The sequence below is a fragment of the Rousettus aegyptiacus genome, unplaced genomic scaffold (assembly GCF_014176215.1).
Source record: "Rousettus aegyptiacus isolate mRouAeg1 unplaced genomic scaffold, mRouAeg1.p scaffold_m13_p_2, whole genome shotgun sequence".
NCBI lineage: Eukaryota > Metazoa > Chordata > Mammalia > Chiroptera > Pteropodidae > Rousettus > Rousettus aegyptiacus.
In genome coordinates this window covers 10,632,448-10,651,752 of record NW_023416295.1, presented here as the reverse complement: position 1 = coordinate 10,651,752, position 19,305 = coordinate 10,632,448, and the positions used below count along the sequence as shown (strand labels likewise).

The 19,305-nt window shown below is 43.4% G+C and overlaps 1 protein-coding gene across 1 annotated transcript in view; it reads right to left on the bottom strand.

Annotated features, from left to right (window-relative positions):
* Window positions 1–3,767: 3,767 nt before the first annotated feature.
* Window positions 3,768–19,305, bottom strand: part of WDFY1 (WD repeat and FYVE domain containing 1) — a 41,226-nt gene continuing 25,688 nt past the window's right edge. The window contains exons 6-12 of the mRNA XM_036237986.1: window positions 19,153–19,265; window positions 17,251–17,377; window positions 16,109–16,214; window positions 11,015–11,116; window positions 9,420–9,550; window positions 7,987–8,095; window positions 3,768–7,105 (exon numbers count right to left, since the gene is read on the bottom strand). Coding sequence (XP_036093879.1) covers window positions 7,046–7,105; window positions 7,987–8,095; window positions 9,420–9,550; window positions 11,015–11,116; window positions 16,109–16,214; window positions 17,251–17,377; window positions 19,153–19,265 — 748 coding nt within the window. The 3' untranslated portion in view covers window positions 3,768–7,045. The remainder of the gene's footprint in view (window positions 7,106–7,986; window positions 8,096–9,419; window positions 9,551–11,014; window positions 11,117–16,108; window positions 16,215–17,250; window positions 17,378–19,152; window positions 19,266–19,305) is intronic.

Sequence of the window (19,305 nt, the reverse complement as noted above, 5' to 3'; positions counted from 1 at the left end):
GCTACTAGGACGATTCAGTCGACAATGGGCTGGACCACGGTTAATAGTTGCATGGTGAAAAGTGGCTGTCCTGGGATGCATTCTGAAGGTAAGACCAATGGGCTTGTAGCGAGGTTTGTGTCCGCAAGCTGGCCTATGTTTTCAGGACACATTTGCAACTTGGGATTCGTGTGATAGATTAAAAGCAGATGTGATTCCTGCAGTAAGAGATATCAGATGTCATGTCTGACAATAAAATACAAGAAATACAAAAGTACATTAAGAACATTAGAAGTACAGTCCCCAAACCAGTTAAGAATTTGTACACAAGTAAATCCAGAAATGAACAAATTTGTTTAGTCATCTACTTTTATTTTTCTTTCTTCTTTTTAATACCACACAGGGTTAACGCAACCAGACGTTCCTACATATTTATAGAAGTTGCTCTCCAATGAGTTCCTCTAACTCTAGGTAACAGCTCGCTGAAGTGCACATAACACAATTTTTCACATATTTAGCCTATTATGGCACTGTCAAAGGATGGGAAGAAACACACGTAGGTTTGCTCCCCAATCTGTTGAATAAATGAGTGAAATGCAGAAAAGAGTTAGAGACTCCGAGGGCTGATAAAGCCTTCAAAGGTCGAGCGGGTCTTACGTGATGGCCACTGAGGATGTAGACAAAGGCTGGTCCAGACGAGAACCAGAGCTCGTTAGCAGGCCATTGCCATGTGTGTGTCTTAAGTCTCGTGATGTGAGTTAAAGCATGTGGTGGGTCCAGGAGAATGCTTAAATAAACTTGCAATTGTTCAAGCTATAATATTTCTTTCTGTGACTTACGGTATCTTGAATTAAACAAATCACGAAATCAAGCAAATTATGTTATCACACAATCCACTGAGAGAATCCACAACTATTGATCTGGTTGTTTACTGTCATCTTGTCAAAACTTAATAGCATTTATTTAATAAGGGAATGATGCCTGTAATATCAAAATATTACAATCATCCATTGGTTTGTATCTTTATTTGTTGGGCTTGATTTTCGTGGTAGTGTCTACAGGCTGTTGACTACTCTTAAATGTTAGATGACAATTCCTGTTATGAGGGCAGATTTAAGTAATAGTCCCTTAAAGAATGTCACAAGCTCAGCAGTCATACTTTAAAAGAGAGTGATTCCTAAGTTATTTCAAATTAATTAGCTTGATTTTGGGACACTCCTGCATTCTTTACTGTGCGTTAATGTAATCAATTTCAGATAAAAATAAAATTCACTTTCTAAGAGAAATTTTTTTATGACAGTTTAAAATAACTTAAAATAGCAGAGTATCATAAAGTACAGATTAAGGGTCACAGCTCTTTAGAATAATGGGAAACAGATAATTGGTTTGTAATAAACTTGGCGTTATGTCAACACAGAAGCCACGTATCAGAGCCACCGCTGATGCACGATGCCAGGAACGCAAACAGTGACTAGAGTTCTCGTGCCCCTCTTCATCTTAAGCTCTAGCACGTGGGAAAACCTGCCACACTGCCCCTGCTAACGGTATAAAGAAATTCCTATTACTTAATTTTCCTCTAGAATGTCAAATTCAGGATCTAAAATTTCTTCAAATATGAAAGAGCCAAATGGGAACTAGAAACAGGAGCGTGGGCTTTGAGGTCAGACGGTTCTTCCCTTGGGTTTGACCTGAGAGTCATCTCTCAGGCTCCATGCGTCTATTATGAAAGATGAGACCCAAATGAAGAAGTGGCCTGGGATGTCATTAGAAATCACGCCATCGGTGTGAATGAGCTTCCGGAGGCATGGTTTTTATGGGAAGTGAAAAGAATGAGAGAGAGGTCTCAGCATAGCCAAGGGGACTCAGAGACTGAGAGTGACGGATGGGAGAGAAAGCTGTAACCCGAGGACCTGCATGGCTGACCTGAGAACGTTTTTACAAATGGAGGGTCGGCTAGGTGAAACCTAAAAAGGGAAGGCCAGGAACGAGAACTTGCTGCTGTTTCCACCTTCCAAGCGAAGAGACCAGCTGACTCTCCAGCACCCTCGGCGACGACCACCTCAGGCTGTTGTGATGGCACCGAGGTCATCCAGCCAAACTTTCTGTGTCCTTGTCCTCTAAGCAGCCTTCCAACGACAGCCTGGGTGCTACCTAGACTGTCCTACAGAAACTGGGGTCTGCTTGGCAGACAGAATCCTCATTGTAAATGAATAAAGTGGAATTTTATAAATCAAGACACTAAGATATGCCTTTTTATTACCTAGTCAAAGGGAATAAATTCAAGTGTTGGTAATGATGTTAGATTAGCAATAAAAATTTAAAAAACTTACAATGCGCATATTCTTTGACCTAGTAAATCCCACTTCTAAGACTTAATCCTAAGAAAATAATTGGAAAAGTGGGCAAAGATGAACATACAAGCATACTGAGTTTAGCATTTTTAAATGTTTTGTTTTAATTAAAATTACAAATATTCTAAAAATGTCTAATCTAATTCTGACAAGGGATTGGTGAAATAAATAACAGTTTAGCCACATAATGGTACAATGGACTACTGCTGTCCAGGCCGGATTACGCTGTAGGTAAAACGCACGTGCGCATACCCCTACCTCAGGGGACTAACACAGTGGACTTACTTTTCCCTCATGCGAAGTCCACTGCAGGTCCACAGGATGGCTTGATGTCCCACTTCACTACCAACATGTGCTTCGTGACCTCCATGGAAGAAACAGTTGTGGCTGAGCCTCTCGCCTGCAATTAATTAATGCTTCTGCCCGAAAGTCACTGGCTAGAACAAGTCACATGGCCTGCCCTAACCTCGAAGGGCCAGAGACCGGCAATCCTGGTCCGTGTGCGCGAGGACATGCAGGGCTAAGCACAAATGCAACGTGGAGTTCTATTTTCTGACATGGCAAACCCATCAAGTGGGGAAACAAAGCATGGCCCCATTAAAACTATATCCCTTAAGTGTGTGTTATATATGTATACACGCATTTTAAAAGACACTGGAAACATGGCGTTAAGTTTAACAGCATTTTCCCTGGGTGGCAGGACAGGGGGTTTAAAAAAAATCATCTGGCCTCCTGGAGTCTCATTTTTCGGTGAAATTTCTATGCATACTTATATAATTAAATGTGTTTTCTCTTAAAAAAAAAAAAGAACAATAAAAAGAAAAATCTTTTTATACTTTTTGGTATTGTCTTTTTATTTTCCTTTCCTTTTTATTATAATAAAAAACATTCTTTTGATGATGAGAGAAAACAAAGCTGTATCTTTTTAAAAATAGCCTGGTAAACTGCCATTCTGATTTCTAGATCAACTTATGAGTTAAGCTCAGGAAGCACTTCCCCTAGGTCAGAACCACCCCGTGTTTATTGACAAAACAGCTGCTGAGGTGGAGACAGGACCGGATCACGGTGTACCTTTGCAGTTCGGCGCACTCCCAGAACCTTGGCATCCTGAGCGACCTGACGCCGGGGCTTCACAAACTCCAGAAGAGAAAACACCCACTTTCCTTACATGAAACACTCGTTCCACACTAGCACATTAAGGCAGGTGGTGTGGGGAAGACATGTGCTTTCAAGTCAGACGAACAGACAGACAGGATCTTTCCTCTCGGTTTTCTCGGCTGTAAGTGAGGACCATGATGCCTGGCAGAGGTATTGCTAGGATTGGATAATGTAACATAGGTAGAGCACCCAGCACACAGAGGATGCTAAACACGTGGTGGCTACTATTACTGCCCCGTGTCCAGAGCAAACACAACAAAAGCTAAATTAAGCAACAGAGTAAACAAGCGAGGAACATTTTATTATATGCATATTCTCAAAAACAAAACAAAACAAAACAAAACACAAAAACAGAACCCACATATAGGAGAAAAGGACATATTCTAGCTCTCTGGGAGAGGCAGGGCACCGTATCTTATAGAAACACAATCAGTACTAAGATAAATAAATGTACTAATCAATATTGCCCTGCTTCTCCAGTCAAAAAAGGCTATAGAGAAAAACACTTTACTGTATTCTAATATAAATTTGTTGCACAATTAAACTTCAACTTGCTCAAAGAGTTACTGTATAATAAACTGCAGAAAATAGAGTTGGCATTCAACAATCTGCTCACAATTAACAAGTAAGCAATAGACACTGGAATAAATATAGCATGTATTACTTATTTGTTAAATCTCACATTTATAATGAGCAGATGGTTTACCATTAATAGTAAGTGACTGGTTTCTTACATTTTAAGACACCAGATCCAGTAACAGAAGTAGAAAGCAATTTAAAGAAAAATGATTTTAAAAAATATCTCCTTGGTCTGAGCCAGTATAATGTTTATTACATGTAAGCCGGTTTCAACAGTTTAAAAACGTGGAAGCTAGCAAACTGAATTCTTTAGTGGGAGAGCGGAGTGGCACATCCTAAAGCAATATATCTCGTTTATATCCTCACGCAGCAGGACTGAACTAGGGCATAGCAAATGGAGATGTACAATGAGATAAATGATGTGGCTACTAATGCTACAGGGGTATTTCTATCATTTGTACTAAAAAAGGGCAATTTAAAAACATGTTTAAAAGGAAAGAAATGTCATTTTCTTATCCCATACTTACTAGATCTAAACACAAGGATCTTCTCTAACGTTCTGTACTTTTTAATTCCTATTTGTAAAAATTAGCGTAAATATTCAGGAATGGAAAAACCAGCAACTGTTACTTAAAGAACTATTTTAAATGACCCGTCTGAGAGTAATGCAGTCAAAATAAGGCAATGACTACGGCCTAGCTATACTTTCCTTATGTGCCCAGTCGGTAAAATTGAGAAAATAATTTTTGCCCACTTCTATAAAAAATTATTACCCCCTTTGCTACCTAGTGTGTGACAGAGACAAGACAAGCCTGCCATGTGTGTTTGCAAACAGGTAAATGATAACAGGCTCGGATGGAGCGAAAACTACACCGAAACATTTTCCTTGCCTTTTCCAGACGCCACACTCCCAACAAGTCATTTCCTCCTCGATTTATATTCACTCAACCCCTAGGAGGCACTGCAACAACCTTACAGTCTCTACGGAACCCTGGGGTTTTTCATTAAAAGATTTTTAAAGTAAAAATGTTTGAAGGCTATGGCATATTCTTGGCAGCTGTGATGTTCTGCTCAGTCTATCACAGGGATTAAAAAAAAATTCACATTTTACAGAATAAAGGAAAACAAAACCACAGTTCGGCACTCTTCCATGTGGCAAGGAACTGATCGTATTCTATTTTCCTTTTAGGACTCTGTAAAATCCCCAAGAGAGCACCTTTGTGTGGGCTGAACCAGTAACTGAACTCAAGCTGACATTCGACACTGCCATTTAAGTTACCATTGCTCGATTTTTCTTCCAGACTATGTTAGTAATGCACATTTTCCAAAAAGCACAGAAATTCTTAAAGGAAACATCTTTTTCGGGTGATATGACACAAAAATTATAAGGAGTGACAAAAGCCTTGTCTTATTTCTCAAGGCAAGTCAACTTTTAATGCAGATCATTCTAAAACAGGATGTGACTGACCTCCCCTTCCTTATTATGTGTGTCACTTGGCCATTAAGATATCTTAGTTTCATTGCCTGTAAAACGCTATAGTCCCTCTTGGCTATTGTTAAAAAAACAGATTTAGTCCTTAGTTGTGTCATATCAAATGACCATGTGGTCTTGATATGACCCCAATACAGTAATGCAGTAGTGAGTTTTCATCACTATCCATTATTAAGACTAACAAAAATACTGTTGCTATTTTTAAATTTGTCCTTAAAACAAGTAGGCCTCTCTCCACTCCCTTACACAGTCCTAAAGCAATAGATATATGTACTAGTTGTTAAAAATAATCAAACAAATAAATATTTGAATATTAAAAGTATGTTCTTCACCCCCACCTCTTCTCCATCCTGGTACTAAGTGGCCAAAACCCTTTAAAACACAATGTGTCACAACAGATTGTGCAAGTCATTGTGAAAGTGATTCACCCGTTGGGAATTACTGTGCAGGACCTGGCTAATGATCGCTGCTCTGGGGTACCCACTTCCTTCTGTGAGACAGTAATAATATTAGTTAGCCTATAAGTCAACATAATTTAAAAAGCTTTGGAGTTCCTGTCGGAGGGGTATATTAAACTGCCGCAGTATCACGGGGGCTCATCTTGGACCCAGAAATACAATGTGTTGGTCAGGACGGGGCTGTTCCATGGAACGGACTGGTCATTCCCCGTCGCACTCACGCTGGGAGCTGGGTTTCCCCTTAGTCATTACTAACCTCAACGGGAAGAAGTCAGGCGGCTCGTGTGACTCCTGGGGCAACAGCACCATAAAAACGTTTGTCTTTAGAACACATGTGGGGGGTTAGGAAGAATGTGGGCTGTCTTTGACTACACAGAAATGTCACAAGTCACAGCAACCGTGAGGGTCACCCATGGCAAACTGACCAGCAGAAAAGAAGCAAGTGAAGCGGGCCAGACACTAGGTGCAGGCAATGGCGCTACCTGAAGAGGACAGGTGTCTTTGAGAAGTTTGTCAATAGCTAAGTATAAAGCACAGTCGCATCCTACCAGTACGTAAGGGGAGACCCCTGGGTTCTTAAGTTCCTACTGCACCCCTCGAGAAAGAGAGAACGAGGCGTCCTGCCCCCCATCCCTGCTCCGACGGCAGGGAGCACGCGGAGAGCCAGCGGGTCTCGGGGGAGGCGTCTGTGAACTGCGACCGCTTTAACAAAGTTCTAGGCGTTAACAGTCAACGTTTCATCTCTAAAACTCCCACTAGGATAAGTTTGGAGGACACGTTCGCTCGCTGTCCACGGGAAGTGTCGCTGAAGGAGTTCCGTTCCTCCTGGAACCACTAGAGAGGGTCCTTCTCCACATCAGTCGCTCCACAGGTAGTTCTGCAAATGCCCAAAACACGTCTTTCCGCTTTTTCCTTTTGAAAAATGTTGCTCTGTGCTTAAGTGGCTCCTGCTGGTCCCCGTGACAGGGGCTGTGGCGCCACAGGGAAGGGCTGCCGTGGGGAAGGTGCAGGCCTCGCCAGCGCCCGGATCAGTGTGGAGAGAACCCGGTGGCCAGACTGCAGCCCACCACAGGCGTCATGTCCCAGATCTGCAAGAAACAAGATGCGGGAAGGTGGCACTGGTCACCCGGGCTACGCGGAAGCCAGCCCTGAGACAGACAGCGGGCGACCTGGCCACGGCTCAAAAGAGCCCATTCTCCTCTTTCACTGTGAAACCTCCTCAAAATCACAGTGATCAAACTACAAGTTCACAAAAACATGAAGGAAGATTTTAAGTAGTATCTTGATACTCGAGAGTTACATTATAATGTTTTACTATAAACTGATTTTGTTTTTTTTTAAAAAAGCCCACTAGGTAAGAGCCCATTTTTTTAAATTATGAAATAAATTATGTCAGTTTCACAGCCGAAGAGTGGTACTAAGTACACGACAGTTACTTTTGGTTTCTGTTGTTAGCAGCCCAGGGACTGAACGAAAAAATGTGTGGTCACTTCTTGCAAGGGGGAAGTCCTCTGCACAGGATGCGAGAAGCGTTAACATGCGAACGAGTGACCAGAGCGAGGGGTCAGCTAAGGCCCCACCAGCCGAGGAGCTGGAACCCTGGGCTACATCAGCCAGACAGTGACGGGGGGTGCCAGGTCCTGACGGACAAGGCAAAGGGAAATGCCACGGCGGTGAGCAAGGCCCAGGGGAGGTGAATCATAAGCATGCGGTTTGTTATTCAGAGTTTTCTTTTTTCTTTTTTTTCACTTTTTCTTTTTTTGCAGACAGAAAGGTTTATTAAAGTTAGATGATGCACCAAGTGTTCCTCAGAGTTTTCACCTGGTTATACCATAGGATGCTCATAAAGACGGAAGGCAAGCCTGCCAATCAGAGGGCGAGACTGGACTCGAAATGTCTTACACCCACTACAGCGAGAAGAAGGAGCGATCTACACGGAGATGCTAATTGAGACAGTTAAGCAGGTTACCTTCACAACTCGATCGGTCCCACAGGTCACCATCAGTCCCCTAGCAACGTCCATGGACATGTGGGAAATGTTATGTTTTCCTTCATGAAAGGTTGCTAGAGAAGTTCGACTAACGAAGAGAAAAGAGACGATTTAAAACGCCCGACTGTACCTAGAGCTAAGACATGTTTCTTAGCAGCATATACATGGCTGACCCCTGAACAACACTGGTTTGGATCCAATTTTATGCAAGTTTTTTTCATTAAATATGTGCAGCACTGTATTTTCTCTTCCTTATGACTTTCTTAATGACATTTTTTTCTCTAGCTTACTTAATTTTAAGAATACAGTACCTAATACATATGACATACAAAGTGTGTGCTGACTATGTTATCAGTAAGGCTTCCAGTCAACAGTAGGCTATTAGTAGGTTGTGGGGAAGTCAAATGTTATAGTCGAATTTTTGACTGCACAGAGGCTGGCACCCTTAACCACCCCCCTCCCCCCCGTTCAAGGGTCAGCTATACGTATAGTTAAGTGTCAAAATTTGCTCCCAAAAATGCGGCTATAGTTTTGAAAACTAGCTTTATAATTAAAGGATGAAGAAAGCATGACAAGTTGCAAGACTGTTTTATAAAACTTTTTTTTTTTTTTTTTTTTTTAGTGGAAAGGTCATAAAAACAGGAACCCTTTGCACAGAAGAGGAACTGCACTGCGTGAGACCATGCGGCGTGGGCCAAACATCCACAAGAAGGCTGCAGGCTTCGCCCGAACCCCTCTGGCGTCGGGGGAGCAGCGCTCCCCTGCAGCGCTGGCCCTCGCCCTGCTCCGAAGCCCACAGCCTTAGCCTCCGTCGCCAGCTCACCGACCGACACCAATGGTGCCGATCAGCTTTCCAACTCGGGCCTCTGCCTGGGTTTGCCCATCTACTACTTTCAAAGATGATTCCGAGGGAAGGAAGAGGAAATGATGGTTCTGCTCTGATGGATCTGCCTGAGTCAGGACAGAGTGAGAAGCAGACAGATCTCTCTTATGTACAAATAGCTATTTAAGAACAGATTGCTAGATCTGATTTTGGTGGAAGAAAAAATGTTGGTATCTAGATGTTTTCCCAGTAATTGAATTTCCATGCATATGTGAGCCCGAGTTGGAGCAAGGGATGCTTTTGGAGGGAGCCAGCTCAGCCACTGCACCAGTGTGCACGTGGCCTTGACCCTGCAGAGCACCGAGTGGCATGGGCTCAAGACAGCGCACTTGGCTGCCGGGCTGGTCCAACCGACGTCATCCTTGCAGTGTTTCAGGGAATTTTGTCTTAAGTCATGAAGCTAGGACGGAACCTTTCTTTAGAAGTCATTTATGAAATCGGGAAGAGACGGCAGGACACCCGTGCTGTTTCTCGGGCGCACTCTTCCCATTTCGGGTGCACAGTAAGACAGGGGTGCGCAAACACTCACTCCTCCTCTTTGATGGAGTCGTAACAGGAATCGCACATCCGGACCTGGAACTCGAAGCCCATGACGGGGTAGCTTGAGCGCTTGCTGCTGCACTTCCCACAGACGGCCTGCCCGCATTTCCTGCAGTGATGCTTCCGGACCACGGGAAGGAGGAAAGAGAGGGGGTTAACTTCGCTTTAATGCACATGGTTTCCCTTGCCTTGAATGAGTCACCCCGTTTCAACGCAGCAATGAGCACACAAAAGGTAGACAATTTCAACATTCGTCATGGATTTACAAACAACATCACTTCACTGGTCAAGTACAGCTCTTTGTTGATTCATGTTCTCTATCGTGATGTCACAACAAACATTAAAACCAACTTTAGGTTCAACCAGAAGCCTAAACTAGAGATTTGGGGAAGGAAAAATTTATTCATTCCTATGTCAAAGAAAAATTTTGAAATAAAGTTTTACATGTAACATACCCTCACTAAGAAACAAATATCCATAACCAAATGTTGTACTATTTATTTTAGTCTTTCAAACTGTGACGCTGGAAATAAGGTTCAAGAACATTCCAAAGCAGTCCACTTATTATTACTTATTTTAACATATTCTTTTGCCATTAAAAGTTTAGTGGCCTATTCGTTTCCTCTCTCTCCTATTAACTCATAGGAGAAAAATTCATTTCTTTGTGCTTCCTTTAGAAGTAGGAATGAGTTCGCCCATCAATTACAACCCACTCATTATCAACAGACATGCATCATGAGAACCAGGCTAATGAGAGAATTCAGGTGCTACTTCAGAGCACTAGCTTGAGTGCTAAAATACTCCAGCATCACCTACCAGTCTGTTAGACCTTGTTGGAGAATACCTTTGTAAGTAAAATCAAAGAAAGTTTATCAACATACACAAACTTAAGGCCAATCCTTCCTAGAGGTATAACCCGTAATCAAAGGAATAAAATCAGCATTCTTTTTTACTCACCTGCACAAATTCATATTCAACCTGAGTGAGTGGCTACCTTCAAGGCTGCTATAGAAATATATATATTTTTTGTAGAACTTTAGTATTATGTGAATACCTAGTGATAAGAGCATCTTTGAAATCTACAGGCTATTTGGGACATGTTTCTTTAATTTATAAAATAAAAAATATTCCTGGTGTACTTATATAGTACAATTTATAAATCATCTAAAATTCTTAGTGTCAGAGTATTCCAGGGAGGAATAAATCATTACTTTCTGTCTGTGAAAGCACAGGACTTGTAATTATATGTCCTAATTTATTCTAAGTTTGTGCTTAGCTAGTAGAAACACTTCAATAAGTAACAGTCTTAAACTGAAAGATCTGTATCTATTCACAGACAGACTCTCTGGTCTTCTACACTTCCCAGCTCTCCCAGCGTGGGGCGAGCAACGGAACGGTTAGGTAACAGTCTCCCTGGCCCCAGGGAAGGTCTTGCTGATCATTAGTCACACGATGATAGTTATCAAAAAAAGCAGGAATGAACGGCAGTTGTAAGGAAAAGTGATGCCAAACAAAACGGGAGATTAATTACACCAATAACCACATACGTGATTAACACGGTGTGAGTCACTGCTGGCTACTTACCTGTCGCAAACCCAGTGTCTTCGTGTCCCACATCTGCTTTATGTTCCAGAAAAAAGGCTGCTCGCATTTCTGACACGAATCGCTCTCTAACCACTGAGGAGCCTGGGGGAAGGGGAGGGCAGAGCCAACATCAGTGCACCTGTACACCGACACCCATGTTTCGGGAATTATTCAGCGGTTCTAGACCTAGTTGGGGTTAGCTTTTTTTTTTTTTTTTAATTCCTCCATATATTATTGCCGTTGCCATATTCAGTACTGTTTGTGTTCTGAGTAATCTTTATAATTTTAGTAATGTTTATACTAAACATTACTAAAATGGAGTGGAATTGTTCGAGTTTTAATCAATAGATTAAGAGGTAGTAATTCAATTTTCACTGTGAACTCTTAGAGTTGTCTTTCTTTCTTTTTTATGCTTTAAATCTATATCCAGTTGAGTAAAAGCCTATTCCTTACAGAATCTGGTGAACTACCACTTGGGAACTCTTGTGAGGTTACAACACAACAAGAGAATTCTGGGTGGGCATCGTCGTCTCAGACAGATTTGCCACCGCCTGCCTCCCAGCTCTCCCCAGTGAGGGCCCATGCAACTGGCCCGGAGACCTCATTCTAGCAGTGAACTCTCTGTACTTTAATTCTTTATGCACATTTCTCCTCCCACCATTCACCTATGGGATTCTTCCCCCACCCCCCACCACTAACCTTTGAGTTACTCATTGGTCTTATTCACCTCTATAGCCTGTCACAGAGTAGGTTCTCAATGAATTTTGGTTAAAACAGGGAAGCTGAAGTCTCAAAATTACTTTCTTGAAAACTCAGAAAATATTTCTCTAAACAAAACATTACAAATTGTACTTGATTACGAGATGAACCTGTCAAAAGCCTATTTAACCTCAATCACTTGTTATTGTATACTTATTATATATGGGGAATAAAAATAGTAGAAAATACAAATTTCTGCAAAATTAAACCAAATGAAGATTATAAAGTAATTAATCTTTTCTTGAAATTGAAAGCTAACACTCAAGGAAAATATATCTGATAAGAGGGAACGATAATAGGAGAATCGCAGAGACCGAATTACACTGACCCTTATAAAATATGTGGCGAAGATGGTAAACTTTACAGAGATCCAAAAGGGAACTCTGGTGGTCTAAAGCAGGGGTCGCCATCTGCCGGGCCACAGACCGGGTACCGGTCCATGGCCTGTTAGGAACCAGGCCGCACAGCAGGAGGTGAGCGGCGGGCCAGAGAGCAAAGCTTCATCTGTATTTGCGGCCGCTCCCCAACGCTAGCATCAATGCCTCAGCTCCACCTCAGATCGTCAGGTGTTAGATTCTTGTAGGAGCACCGGTCCCTGGTGCCAAAAAGGTTGGGGACCACTGGATTAAAGGATGAGTGCCCCTCATTCTTTGTTTCCTTTTGCATCAAAACTATTGTCTTTCTTTCTTAGTATTTTAGGTATGTCACTAGAACTAAGTCTCCATATGACAGCCATTACAAAGGTCTCTGTTTTGAGGAGGACACTCACAAATAAAATGAAATGGGCTGACACAGAAGTGAGGTTTCTTTAAATGACTGGGGCAATGTTGGAGATGCGAAGGGAGGACCGCAAGAGAGATGGAGACGTGTGCCCCCGTGAGGAAGAGCACTGTCGCGACGTGGGGTTCTTCCTTACTTCTGTGATCGATGGGGGAGAGAGGGTGGTCTGGGAACACTGCCTGTGAGGACGTCCCTGAGGGACACAGATGACAAGGCAGGTCCTGCTGCTAACAGCATGGGGGTGTTTAATTGCAGGGGGGAGGAAAGCGGGTACCACTGCCTAGTCTTAGGTCTGCGACACATGCCAGCGTAACTGCTACCGTACCACATGTAAGGGGAAAAGTCATGTGGAACAAAAAACAGTGTGAAATGTATTGACGGCAGCAATATTCACGCCTTAGTACACACCTCATAAGGCTGTGAGGACTAAATGAGCTGACACTGTAAAATGTTTGCATAGTGCCTGCTATAGGGGCAGCGTGGTCAGCAAGGGTCAGTGTGCCGAAGGTTTTCCAGGCCTATTCCACTTCATTTTCATCACAATCATAGGAGATACAGAGCAACATCATCCCCATTTTACAGGGAAAGAAACGGCTCGGGGACCGAAGCAACTGTCCAGGGTGCGTTAGTGGACGGAGACCCACGGGTCCAATCAGCGTCTCTACGCTTGTCCACTGCACTCCACGCAGACTCTGTAAAGAGGTCCTAACCATTCCGACATGTGAGAGTCTCTAAACGTGGTCCTGCGGAATGACGACCAATACAACTGTGTCCGCTCTCAGGGAGCGTAATTCCATCTGGGAGTTAGCAGAGAATATTACTTTGCTGAGCTGGAGGGCAGAGGGGCACATGGAAGGAATATGCTTAAAAAACTTGAGACAACAAACTAAAAACCAAAATCAGAAATAAACAGGCTTTTTTTTTGCGGACATTTTAATTAAGAAATACCCATAAGTTTGTTTCTTTTAATAGGATTTAAGTGTTATGCTGAAACTATGATGACTCATCCTGTCATGCGCCTATTCTTTAAGGAGACTTGTGTTTTGTGCGGAGAAGAGCAAAGGAGAACATTAGTCGAGTATTCTCACTGCTTCAATCTTTTCTACATCTAGTTGTATCTGCCTGACCCAGGCAAAGATGATGCAGCAAGAATCCTCCTGCACTGCTAATCTACTTTGCACTAATGTATAAAACACCATCCATTCTGCCATCGACCACCTTAAAATAACATTCTCTTTTTAAGAGGATTCATCCTAATTATCGTTACCTGTTCATTTGGGTTTCGTGCCTACGACCCCACAGAAACTCCTCTACTTATGATCTGGCAGAGAGGTGAGCCTGCTGCCCACCTCCGAGTGTGGTGCCGACAGCCACAGCGGGTTGGACACGCTCCAGTCCCATCTCCAGGGGATGCAGAAACTGGAGGCAAGCATTGCGGGGCTAGAGGATCTGGGGTTCATCCTCTCTGCCCTTGCCTAAGGAAGTCCTACAGATTGTGCAAAACTCTAACTCAGAGTAGTCAAAATCTTATAGATTATAGGCTGCTTACTTTGCACTAATATTCATTCAGCTAATGGGGAAAAAACACTACTAAATATGATGCATCTTTTTGGCGCGAAGTGCTTTCCCACCAACGCTGCCAGCCATCGAGACAGACGAGCTAGTAGAGCAAAATATGTTCTAGGCTGGCACGCATGCGGTTTGAGGTAATCTTCCAAAAATGACTAAAAAGAAGGGAACCGCCCACACAGGAAGCACCTTGAACGACAGAACTGTCTTTTCTTTCCCCTCATGTACAAACACTGCTTCTACTTTCTAACTTTTTTTTTCTAAGAGGACTTACCAAGGATAAGAAGAGTGGATTGAAATCTCAAGTTGTTAAACCCTTGTAAGAGCCACTAACAGCCACTGGGCCCCAAAGGTCCCCTCCCTCCTGAGCTCCCCACTCCCTCAGAGTAAGACTGAAACAAGACAGGCCAAGAGTCCAGAGAGCAGGACGGTCTACTAGCTGTTCTTGATGTATGGAACTATCAGTTGGTAAATACAAAACAAAGTTCAATAACTCTTTCCAGAGAAAATAAGACACATTCTGTACTATTAAGTCACTGTTACATATGTTTAATAACAAATTACTCTAAGGCCTATTAAAAGATTTTAGAAAATTCAAAAACTAATTAACCAGTAACATGTAATCAAGATTTTCTCTATTTGACTTATCTGACAAAGTCACTAAAAAACTAGCAACCAGTAGTTCTCCATATTATGGAGTGCATTTTATTATTTATAGGGTAGTATAGTTCCTTCACCAGATTACGAGCATCTTGCAGCCAAAAATATTTGTGTAGAGAACATGGTAGATGTAAGACTGGACATGAGTAATGTCACTATTTTTTAAAAAGCAGGTTAAACGCCCATTTTTGTGGCGTGCAGGTTGGTTCAGCTGGAGTCAGACTCACGAGCAATCAGAGGCGGCACGGGGCAGACGTGCAGGGGCCCGGGCGACGGCGCGTCCGCTGCAAAGGGGCACCGCGCGCTGCCCTGCGCGTCGAGCTGGCTGTGTGACGCCAGGCGCCCCGGCGCTGCCAGGCGACGCAACACCGACAGGCCGTTTCTGATGTGATTCGCTCAGTTTCCGATCTACGGCCACCGCGCAGGTGTTCAGTAAATGTTTCTGAAGCTAAACACTCAGCGTTTCCTATCTCATACTTTCAGATCTTCTCTGGAATCAGCTCTTTTGCTATCTACGACACAGGCTGTCAATGCCATTTGGAAAAGAGAGATAACACCCATGCGAGCGAAGACGAGAGTGGAAATTCTGACTGGAAATCATCTGACAACATCTATAAAAAGCCTTCGGAGTGTATACACACCCTCGGCCCAAAGGGTCTATTTTCAGAAATTTGTCTGAAATAAATAACTGAATAATCACACGATGACAAGGTCAAGAATGTTCACTACGCTATTATTGAAAATAGGAAAAATAGGCAGATTGTGTGGATGAGTAGAGTGGCTGTCTAAAGGGCGGAAAGGACCTTGGAAGTCATGTCATTCAGCCATTTCACTTTATGGAAGAGGGAACGGAGACTCGGGGGAATTGAGGCACTCGTCTAAACCAGGGCCCACAACTAGTTAGCAGCCCGAATAAGTCAGAGCTCAGATCTCCTGAAAAGAAGACTGCTGACATGGACTCAGCGAAACAGAACTCCGTGGGAAATCGAGGCAGAGAACGGAGACATATTTTTCCAGAAAACGCCAGGCGCCTAGCTACGTCCCGGTGCCGGCCACTGGCGCGCCTCTCAGTTTGCGTACCAGGTGTGCTGTGGGACCACGCGGTGCAGGCCGCTCCCTGGCTGTGCTGGAGCCTGTCCCCACTGTCCCCTCGGTGTACTTCTCCAGGCTGAAAATCAGCCTAAATGCTAACTGCTTGTCACTGTGGAAACGCAAATGAGCAGAGGACCGTTTGTACCGCGGTCGGCGTTACGGCGGCCAGGGCGGAAGGCCAAGCCAGCGCTTGGGGCCGTCTCCTGGCCAGCCTTGCCTCGCTCCTTCTCTTACCTCCTCTCTGCTAACGTCCATGTTCCACACCGCAATCCCACCATCCGACGAACAGGAGACGAGCTGCCTCGTGAGCTGAAGGTAACACAGTGACTGCACCCGGTCACTGCAAGCGACACACACGACAGTCACTTGTCTCAGGGTGGAAGCCAGCAACCGTCTTCATTTAGCCTCAACTCTCTTTCCTGGTTAGAATCGGCCACTGGTATTTTATGGTCTTTGGTATGGCAGTATGGATTCTAGCATAAACTACCTGACAGTCTATAACTTACTGCACAGAATAATAGTTTCTAGGAAGTAAACACTACTTTTAAGTCAGTCATTTAGAGCTGCAGTCCGAGATGAGATGATATTAGAGTTTTCTAGACCAATCGCCATGGTTCCCATTTCAGGTGTACAAGATTCACCTGCCTGTCAGAAACAAGGAACAAAGGAGGCCTAACTACCCCCTCCCCGGCACACAGTCCTAAGAGTGAGTAATTGCACACTACAGAGGCTGCTGGTACACACGCACACTCACGCCCATGCACACTGGCGGGGGGAAGAGATCGGCCCCTCCCTGACGCTCCTCTGGGTGTCCCGTGACGGAGTCTCCTGACCTGCAGGCTTGTGTGGACAGCCCTTCCTTGGCTGCTTTCCAGTCTGATGCTGCTTATGGTGACTGGGGACAGCCTAACCAACAAGGAGGAAAGGCTTCCTTTTTCTTTTGAGACTAAGTGGCAAGAGCCTGAGTATTACAATGTCATAGCTCACAAATACGACTATGTCAAATCACACATTACTTTGCAATGAAACATCTTTGAATTTAAGAAAATGAGTTAGGCATCCAGTCCGAGGTTGGCTCAGTAGCACATTACACGCAATCTTCCGCGGTCAAAGTCCGCACCTGGGGTCCCTGACCCACGTCAGCCTTAAGCAGACGTTTCCATGGTGTGACTCACTGGAAACGCGGACGTGCTCCTTGACTAAGAAGACCCTATGCTTTTTTTCCCCTTTCGCTACAGAACACCAGGCACTCAGGACTAACAGAAAAAGAGTCAAAAGTAGACTCGTCAAATGGCAGTCTCCAAAATACTAACGTCTCCCTTGCCTCGCCCAAACTCAGATTCCTCCCCCCCCCGCCCCCGTGACCAGTCACGCACTGATGGCCCTGGAGCAAGAGTGTGCGGCCTTTCCTTCCGCCGATGTCCCACATGATGATGCTGTTGTCAGAGGCTCCTGAAAAGAGCAGCCGTTGGATGGGGTCCCACCAGAGGCAGGCGATACTACCTGGGGGTGAGAGAGAGACAGGGGCGGGGTGTTAACTATAACCGCACATTGGGACACCCACATTTGACAGCTGAAGACTGAACTGGCACCAGCTGAGTTTCAGTAAAACTGTATCTTTGTTGTACAAAGGCCCATTCAAGGCTTTATCACGAGTCACAGAGAAGACACTGCACATTCATCAACCAGAGTTGCAGGGTTAGGATGTTCAGCTGTACGTCAAACTGAATGCAAAGATGTTTAAAGAAATTTTTCCTTGTTTTGTATCATAAAACTATAAACAGCTATACATGAAGAGTTTCTAAAAGCTTTTGAAGAAGAAAATAGCTGTTAATATTTAATGAGAAAATGCAGTTAAGATTACTTTGGTCACTTTATATAAGATAAAAATCTAGCTTATTCCAGGTCTCTGGGACCTTGCAGGTGGTTTCACCCCAAGATGACTATGTTTAGGAAAATTAAATTGTGTTTCAAAAAAAAAAAAAAAAATTTGTAGGTGCACCACACAATTATGCCAGAGAATTTAGGTAAAAATCCAAACCTTATATTTTGTACTCTATATTGGCTAAACTTATCAAATTTGATACCCTTGGGAAATCTTTCTCTTTACAGATTTCTCTTCCAACAGATCTCTTCATTGTTCCATTGATTGCTGCTTGTCTATAAAAAATTATTAATTAACCTAATAAAATTGAACCAGTCACACAAGCTGGTAATATTTTTGGTGGTAAATAGAAAATGCATGAAGCCATATTCAAAAGCAAACAACAGAACTAGTCTCTCACAGAAACAACAAAAGTGAATAGAAAAGTATTTTGCAAAACTGGCTTCAGGGATAATTTTGCATGAATCCTGGTCTTGTTTAATCCTGTGGCTCATGCACTACAGCTAGAGGCCTCAAGGCAGATAAACACGGTCCTTCTCTAGGAACACGATTCAGTGGTCACCAGGACCAACTGTCCTCAGCACCCAGGAAAAGACGGAAGGACCTGGGTCATGAGACCATTAGTTACAAATGGAAAGTGGTGTCTTCAAGGGCTGTGCTTTCTTGCCGAAATCTATTTTAACTTACTGTTCTTCCTTTTTCTCTTTTTCTCTACAAGGTCCCTGATCTGATAGACTAGATTTCACCTAAACGGTTTATCTAGAAAGCATAGAGAACATTTAACTTGTTAAACTTAAAATGTTGTTTTCATAAAAGTCTATGATTATTTCAACAAATCCCCAATTCTTCAGTCTAAACCAGATGGCCACCAAGTTTCTCATTTGTTACCCAATACACCAGTTGAGTTTTAAAATCCTTCCACAGAGACTCCCCAGCTCAGTGCCCTGAAGAAATAATGAGATGCCACCCGGTCATTCTCTTCCCTCGGTCCCTACCCTGGGAGGCTTCTCAAGCTGAGGCTGAACCGAACCGGACGTTTCTCCTAATCGTATTGATCCACGTGGCCTTGTTCAGCACCCTTGAAACTAACCAATTAAAAAATAATAACATCCTTCTGAAGGCTGTACCATCTACAGGAAAATTTAAAGGCCTTCTGAATATAAATGAAAAAGGTAAACAAATTCGAACGCAATCTAAAAGAGACATTGACAAGACAAACCCCACCCGAATGCCCTAAGTTTTCACTCTGTTTGAATCTAAATCCCCCATCTCGCCAATCGAATTGAAATCTGCCAGATCATAAGGAGCTGACCATTCACGAAACCACAGAGCTGAGAACTACATTTGGATGCCCAAACTAGGTGGAAAACCCGTGGGTGATCACACAGCCTACCTTCATGTCCTTTGAGGGTCGTGATGACGGAACAGGTGTTCTGTTCAAGCTTTAGCAGGGTGATCTGTCCAGAATAATCGCCAACAAAAGCATACTGGGTATCAAAATCATATCTGTGGAGAAGCAGTCAAGGACCTAAATCCATCTTAAATT